At 34.5% G+C, this 8,408-nt stretch overlaps 1 protein-coding gene across 2 annotated transcripts; it reads right to left on the reverse strand.

The window, feature by feature from the left end:
* Positions 1-5,198: 5,198 nt before the first annotated feature.
* On the reverse strand, positions 5,199-8,021 carry LOC125494825 (uncharacterized). Of its 2 annotated transcripts, XM_057393093.1 has the most exons (3): positions 7,873-8,021; positions 6,857-7,294; positions 5,199-5,986 (listed from the first exon to the last, which is right to left on the reverse strand). In XM_057393093.1, the coding sequence occupies exons 2-3, from the start codon at positions 7,061-7,063 to the stop codon at positions 5,693-5,695; spliced, it is 501 nt and encodes a 166-aa protein (XP_057249076.1). In that variant the 5' UTR covers positions 7,064-7,294; positions 7,873-8,021; the 3' UTR covers positions 5,199-5,692. The 2 variants fall into 2 exon arrangements, with proteins under 2 accessions (XP_057249076.1, XP_057249077.1); XM_057393094.1 differs by lacking the exon at positions 7,873-8,021 and having other exon boundaries at positions 6,857-7,329.
* Positions 8,022-8,408: the final 387 nt, after the last annotated feature.

Consider the following 8,408-nt stretch of genomic DNA (forward strand, 5'->3'; position numbering starts at 1 on the left):
GTCGCATCTTATTCAACGTGCGACGCAGATTCCAACCCCAATTTGCGTCATACCTCCTTCATGTTCGACGCACATACTAAAGCCAGGAGGCCCACTTCCTTTTTATTTCATAAACTAGCGCCCAGATTTCATCTCCTCTCTCTCTCTCCCCCTCTCCCTCACTAATAAACCCTAAAATTTTCCACCAGCCGTTTCATCTCTCTTCTCCCTCTCCCTCTCCCTCTCTCCCTCGCCCAGATTTCCTCGCCGTTTACCACACCAAGACACCGGGAAAAAACGCACATATTAAAAAACGTTCGAGATCGAGTTGGTGTTAACAAGCCAAGTCTGAGATCGAGTTGTCCTTCCGGCGAGCGAATCTTCTGCACAACACCAACAACGACGCCGAAGACCCGACACCACCAACAACGGCGCCGAAGTCCTTCGAATTCCTTGAAATTCAAGGACGAAAATTCAAGAAGAACGAGATTTTCTCACTACCGTTTTCTCAAATTCAAGAACGAAAATTCGAAGATGAACGAGGTTTGAAGAAAGAACGAGGTTCGCTCTGATTTTGGCGATTTAGGTTTTTTTAGTATATTTAGTGCAATTTCATTCTTGCATGTTAGATCTGATTTTATTTTTTTAGGTTCATTTTTTTAATTTCGTTTTTTATATGTTAGATCTGAAAATTTAAGTTTGCTCTGATTTTGTTTTTTAAGTTCATCACTCTCTGATTTCGTTTTTTAAGTTTGCTCTGAATATAGTTTACTGCTTTTGTTGATTTTGTTGGTGCACATCTTTTTTCGATTTTGTTGGTGCACATCTGATTTCGTTTTTTAAGTTCATCACTTCTAATTTTACGTTTTCAGAACACTTTGTAGGAGAAGTGGAGTTCTGTTAAGGTGAAGGGCCGGTTGCGACAACGACAAGATCTGTGATTAGGCTTTTATTTAATTTTCGTTTTTGTTAAAAAAATTCTGTAATTCTGTAATATATTTACTATATTGATAGTTACTCCCTCTTCTCAAGATCTGAGTAGAATATTTCTCTTCTGTAATTTCTCTTTTATGGTTTTTCTGTAAAAACGTCCCTTCGCTTCTATTCAATGTATAATTTGCGTTGAAATTCCAGTTGGTTTTCGTCCCTTCGCTTCTATTCTCGTTGGTTCGTGTATTTTTTTTAATTAAAAATTTCAATTTGCGTCGGATGTGGAGACTTGTCCGACGCAAATGACCTTTTTAAGGGGTTTCTAGGTCTAAAAATAATATTTCTTTTTATTAAAATACTAATGTGCGTCGCATCGTATACGAGTGCGACGCAAATAGCCGAACCATCTGCGTCGTTTCCGCATACGACGCAGATTGTTTCTGAGTCATTTGCGTCGAGGGCTTTGGCGTCGCACCAGAGTCCGACGCAAATAGGCGCCTCACATCCGACGCAAATCGCCTATTCTGTACTAGTGTTAGACTTCTTTATTTTTCATTTAGACTTATTTATTATTCAGTTAGACTTATTTAGTTTTCAGTTAGACTTATTTAGTTGTCAGTTAGACTAATTTACTTTTCAGTTAGACTTATTTAGTTTTCAGTTAGACTCATTTAGTTTTCATTTGGGATTCACATTACACTAGTAGAATAAATGCTATTTGTTGCGGTAGTATTGCTGCGGTTTTACCCATACGCAGCAATATATCATGTTAAAAAAAAAAAAGTAAAATATAAAATAACGATATTGCTGCGGTTTTTACAAAAAAACCGCAGCAATATGGTAACAAAGGGAAAAATTTCGAAAAAAGTTGACTTTTTGACCAGCACTATTGCTGCGGTTTTTGTAAAAAAACCGCAGCAATATATTAAAATATTATTTTTTAATAATATTTTAATATATTGCTGCGGTTTTTTACAAAACCGCAGCAATATTATAAAAAAAAAATATAAAAAAGGGTATAAACGCATGCTCAGTTAGATTTAGATACTTAGGGTTTTATTTTCACTCACACAGCCGTTTACTCTCACCCTCACTCCTCTCTCCTCTCACCTCTCACCTCTCACCGTCACCCTCACTCCTCTCACCACCCTCACTTTCTTCCTCTCGCACCTAACACCGACACCCCTCTCAATTCCTCGCACGAAGACTCCTTCCACTCTCCTCTCTCGTCGCCGATGACCAAGCGAAGAGACGAAGAGACGAGATGAAGACGAAGAAGCCGTCGCAACCGAAGTCTCCGTCGCAAGTCGCAACCGAAGTCTTCGTCGCCGCTTCATCTCTTCACTGACGTCAATTGCGCGAAATCGGCCAGATCTGATTTTCGTCCATCACTTCACCGTCGTCAAATGAGCGAGATCTGATTTTCGTCCATCACTTCACCGACGTCAATCGGCCAGATCTGATTTTCGTCCATCTCTTGACCGTCAATTGCGCGAGATCTGTTTTTTTTTTCTTTTTTTTTCGTTTTTTTTTGTCGTTATTTAGATCTGTATTTTATGTTTTAGGATTATTTTTATTTTCAGTTTCTTATTTTTTTAATATATTTTTTTTTATTATATTATTTTTGTAATTAATCGAATTATAACGGTTGTTTTTTATTATTTTTTGTTAGATTTGTAATTATATATTTGTTTGTAATTTATTATTCAGTTATTTTATCAATATCAGGCTTATTTTTTATATATTTGGGTGTTGAGTATAATTTACATTTTACAGTATTATTTGCATTTGAAAATTTGTGGTTATTATCAATATCAAACTCATTTGCTATACATTTGGGGGTTGAATATGGTTTGACTCTTACAAATTTAATTACAAAATGCAAAAAAAAAAAAAAAAAAAAAAAAAATTTATTGCACCGGGGTCTATTGCTGCGGTTTTTACCCAAAAACCGCAGCAATATGTTTTACTTTTTTTAATATAGAAACATATATTGCTGCGATTTTTGCCCAAAAACCGCAGCAATATGTTCCAATATTGCTGCGGTTAAAAACCGCAGCAATATAATTAATACCTATTGCTGCCCCCTTAATTGCTGCGCGCCCAAAACCGCCGCAATGGCCTCTTTTTGACCGCAGCAAATAGCATTTATTCTACTAGTGTTACTTCATTTTGTCCAATAAAATTCTCAGTTAGCATTTACACTGTTTCAGTTAGACTTCTTTATTTTTCAGTTGGTCTTCATATTATTTCTTACTATTTCAATTAGATTCATAAGCATTCAAATGAAAGTGATTTGTAGCATAATATGTACTATCTTAAAACAGGTTTTCCCAAATTCAAGACATAGGCTTTGCCTTTGGCATATAGAGAAGAACTTTGTAAGCCACTTCGGATCCCTCAAGACCAATGAAGACTTCAAGAACATGTTCAAGAACTGCTTGATGGGGTGTCAAAATGAATCAGGCTTTGAAGAATTGTGGGCGAAAATGATGGAAATGTATGGACACGAGAAAAAGGAATGGTTCGATCAAGTATATGATCAGAGACACAAGTGGTGCACCGCGTTAAATAGGTATATGTTTTCAGCTGGAATCTTATCATCACAAAGAAGTGAAGTCACAAACAAGGCAATATCATTCAATGCAAAAGCAACAACAAACCTGTTTGAATTCTATCATATATTTGAGCAAACAATGAAAAGATGGAGAAGCAATGAAACTAGTGACAACTTCCGGAACAGAACCGAACGTCCCAAAGCTGTCAAATCCAAATCAAAGCTTTTGAAACATGCAGCTGATGTATACACACTAGCACTGTATGATGACTTTGAAATAGAGTATGAGTGGGCAATGACATCCTTTTTACGAGCATTTGCAACAGAAAACTCAGAGCTGAACTTGTTTGAAGTCTCACCAGAAGAAGATTTCAGCAATTCACATACAGTAGCATACGATGAGGCTACAACAGAATTAGTGTGCTCATGTCAATGCTTCACAGAGACGGGGATGCTTTGCTTTCACATAATAAGGGTCATGCACATGTTCAGCATATTTCAAATCCCAGAACAATATATCCTTAAGAGATGGACAAGACTTGCAAAGTCAGCAGTATGGGTGAATGTTCAAGGTTAGTGAAATAAATCAATATGACTAACTGACAAATTAATGCAACTAACTGAAAAAATGAAGACTCCAACTGAAACAATTTACTGATCACCTGAAAGATTTACTTAGTGAACTGAAAAAAAAGGCTCCAGCTGAAAAATTAGTATAACTAACTTATCCATTAATGTTACTAACAGAAAATTAATTGGGGGTTTTGTTTGTGTGTGGGAGGGTTGCTATTAGTGGTGGGGGGTTTTGGGGAGTGTGGGGTTTAACGCTTAACTAACTGAAACAATTAAAACACCACCTGAAACAATTTATCAGCTATCTGAAAAATTTAGTTAGTCAAATGAAATAATTGACTAAGAAACATTTATTACAGCAGACAAGGACCAAAGCCAAAATGCACTGTTGTGGACACCATGGAGACATGCAATAACCACGAATTTCTACAACCTAGTGTCAATATGTCAATCAAATGAGGATGCAAGAACATTATGTGACAAGTCGTTGAAGGAATTATACAAATCAGTGAAAGAAGTTTTCAAGACCGATCAACAAAAACAACAAGAAATCGAAGACGAAGAACTACGAAGACAGACAGTTGAAAATCCCGAGGTGATAAAGACAAAAGGAAGACCACCAAAGGGAAACAAGAGAGTAAAAGGACATTTTGAGAAGCGTAAAATGAAGACAAGACATCCGAATGAATATGGAACAAAAACCCAAATGTACCTGAAGTTGAATAGTGTACAAATAATATTAGTTTTCAATTGTATTCCAGTCAGTAATTGTATTCAAATTTACACTTGTTTATTTCTCAGCTACTCGAAATTCAGTAATATTAGTATTTATTGTCCTTAAGTTAGACTTGTTTATTTTTCAACTAGTGTTTATAGTGCTTCAGTTAGACTTGTTTACTTTTCAGCTTATATTAATTGTGCTTCAGTTAGACTTGTTTATTTTTCAGCTAATCTTTATACTGCTTCAGTTAGACCTGTGTATATTTCAGCTAGTGTTAATTGTGCTTCAGTTAGACTTATTTATTTTTCAGCTTGTATTAATTGTGCTTCAGTTAGACTTGTGTATTTTTCAGCTAGTGTTAATTTTGCTTTAGTTAGACTTATTTATTTTTCAGCTTGTATTAATTCTGCTTCAGTTAGCATGTGTATTTTTCAGCTAGTGTTAATTTTGCTTCAGTTAGACTTATTTATTTTTCAGCTAGTATTAATTGTGCTTCAGTTAGAGTTGTTTATTTTTCAGCTAGTGTTTATAGAGCTTCAGTTAGACTTGTTTATTTTTCAGCTAGTCGTTATTGTCCTTCAGTTAAACTTGTTTGTTTACAGCTACTCTTTACAGTGCTTCAGTTAGACTTAAAATTTATATTTACAAATATATGTCATACACTTATTATTATGAGTTACATTTTTCATTTTTCAGTTGGTGATTGTATTTTTCCAATTAATTTTCAAACAACTTCTTTTACACAAATGTATTCCATTCAAAGTAAGTGTAAATGTACAATTATAAAGATAAAAAATATAAAATGAGTTGTGTGCTATTTCTACTATATATTACAAAATTTAATGGTGTGCTATTTCTACTGTACATTATAATAAAAAAAATAAAAAAAAAACAGTTTGGCAACTAAGAATAACGAAATTTCAACAGTTGCTCTAATTGACTTTGTCTTCAAATTTGTTATTCAACACCTCTTCGACTTCCGCCTCATGCTCCCTCCTTCGCCGTAAAACGTGTGCTTCTTTTCTATTTGTCCTCTTTGATCGATTAAATGCTAATTTATCTAGAACAACCTCTTTATCCTTCCTTAACTTCTGTCTTGCCATCAGTTGAGGTTTGTTTGCAGACCAAACATAACAGTCATGCTTCACTTTCTCTCTCAGTTTGTTTAAAGGATGCTCCACAAGACGAAGTGCAAGCCTGCACCGCTCAAGGTTTTTGGTGGCTGCCTGAAAAATAATAAAATCAACACTATTAAAAAAGTTTTAAAAACAGAAATCTAATAAGTAAAAAATAAAACTAACTGAAAACAAGCAACAACATCAACTAATAAAGAAGGAAATGAAAGAAAAAAAGCGAGAACTAACCATGAAAAAGGCCTGTCTTTCTGTACGTGAAAAGATGCCCCTCTCTAGTCAAATCCAAATCGGCATTCAAGTAAAGGGCGCCGGTTCCCCTAACAACTAATCCATGGCCTTACGGGCTCGAGGGTCTCTTTCCTAACGTAAAGCTGTTTTCAACTCCGATCCTCTAAAAGAAGGGGGCTCACTGACCAGACAGGAAAGAAAGCCTTGCCTTCGTAGCGTCACCCAAATTCTCATAAATAAAGAGAGAATTTCGTATATAAGGAGATGAATTCTCTCCTTTCTAACTGAGTTCCGCACCCGGACTCAAACTAGACCTCGAGGAGTCTTTATAGTGCTTCAGTTAGACTTGTTTTTTTTTTATAAGCTAGTCTTTATAGTGCTTCAGTTAGACCAGCTTGTTTTTCAGCTAGTCCTTATAATGCTTCAGTTAGACTTGTTTGGCTTTCAACTAGTAATGATTGTGTTTCAGTTAGACTTGATTGTTTTTCAGCTAGTCTTTATTGTGTTTCAGTTAGACTTGTTTATTTCTCAGCTAGTCTTTATAGTGCTTCAGTTAGACTTGTTTTTTTAGAAGCTAGTCTTTATAGGGATCCAGTTAGACTTCTTTGTTTTTCAGCTAGTCTTTCAAGTGCTTCACTAACTGGTTATCATACCCTTTCTCTATTAAAAAAGTTTCAAAAACAGAAATCTAACAAGTAAAAATACTCCCTAAAAACAATAAAGTAATCATACCCTTTTCAGGTCAACAAGTGCAAAATGGTTAGCATTTTGACCATCATACAGCTCCATGGATTTGATTGCATAGACACCACAATCATAGTTGTTGTCCTTGCTTCTCCAAGGGAAATAAAGAGTTGATGTTTGCCAATGGTGGAGATGATCAAAATCACGACATCTGATATTACCTTGCATAAAAGAATCAAAAGCACGACACTGCATTTGAAGATGAAAAAGTTAAGAACAATTAAAAAACAAGTAATAAAATGGAATAAAAAAAAATCCAATAACAAAAGCGTACGTACAAAGTATGTAAGACCGTTAAAATCCCTCATGCATATATCTATCAATATCCTTCCTGTCTGTACGATTGTCAATGTTTTCAATCCTTTTAGCTTTCTTGTTTAGCACCAAGACAGTATAATGATCATCCTTGTGAACAGGAACAAAAATCTGGAAAATAAACATAAGATGCAAAAGCAATAAGTCTACCTACAGAGAACAAAGAACTAAATGAAATACTAAAAACACTAGCTGAAACAAAAACATACACTAACTGAAAGATTGAGAACACTGATTGAAATGTAAATTACTCCAACTCATTTATATTCACTAACTGAAATAGAAAGATACACTAACTGAAACATAAAATAGTACTAACTGACAAGTAACATACACTAACTGAAATAGAAACATACACTAACTGAAACATAAATTAATACTAACTGACAAGTAACATACAATAACTTAAATAGGAACATACACTAACTGAAACATAAACTAATACTAACTGACAAGTAACATACACTAACTGAAATAGGAATATACACTAACTGAAACATAAACTAATACTAACTGACAAGTAACATACACTAACTGACAAAAAACATATACTAAATGAAACATAAACTAATACTACCTGACATGAAACATACACTAACTGACAACAAACATACACTAAATAAAACATAAAATAATACTAAGTGAAATCAAAAGAAATAAAAAAAATGGTTAACAATAATACAACTAACCAGTTCAGCTTCTCGAATATCATTCCCTGGAAATGATTTCACCCATGAAGAAATAGCTTCCTTACATTTATTATAGTGTAAATCATCATCTTTTGTAACCAACTTTTTCTTCTTTTCTTCCCATTCCTTCAACTTCTGATCATACTCACTACTGCCCTCCAGTTTTTTCAAAATAATCTCATTCTCAGCTATTTCACTATCAACCTTAACCTTTTTTTACCTTCTCAGCACACATCCAATTGATATAGTTCTGCAACAAAAGAAAACAGATAATATGACAAAATGAAAAACAGAAGATGACCAACTGAAAAACAGAAGATGACAAACTGATAAACAGAAGATAACCAACTGAAAAAATAATATGACCAAATGAAAACACACGTATAAAACTAAGCAATAACACTAAACACTTACAAAAGGCATAATATTAAACCAGAATCTCCTCGTTGCAGAAGGTGATTCTGGTTTAATAGTTGGAAGGTTGGCTCACCAGTGGAGTTATTGATGGATGCGCCTGCATGTTTAATAGGCAAGAA

This window comes from Beta vulgaris, chromosome 2 (genome assembly GCF_026745355.1).
Source record: "Beta vulgaris subsp. vulgaris cultivar EL10 chromosome 2, EL10.2, whole genome shotgun sequence".
Classification (NCBI taxonomy): domain Eukaryota; kingdom Viridiplantae; phylum Streptophyta; class Magnoliopsida; order Caryophyllales; family Amaranthaceae; genus Beta; species Beta vulgaris.

Coding starts and splice junctions, on each gene's coding strand:
- LOC125494825 (XM_057393093.1), bottom strand. CDS start 7,063: ATGCAGTGTCGTGCTTTTGATTCTTTTATGCAAGGTAATATCAGATGT. Junction 5,987..6,856: donor CACTTGTTGACCTGAAAAGG/GTATGATTACTT, acceptor ATTATTTTTCAG/GCAGCCACCAAAAACCTTGA.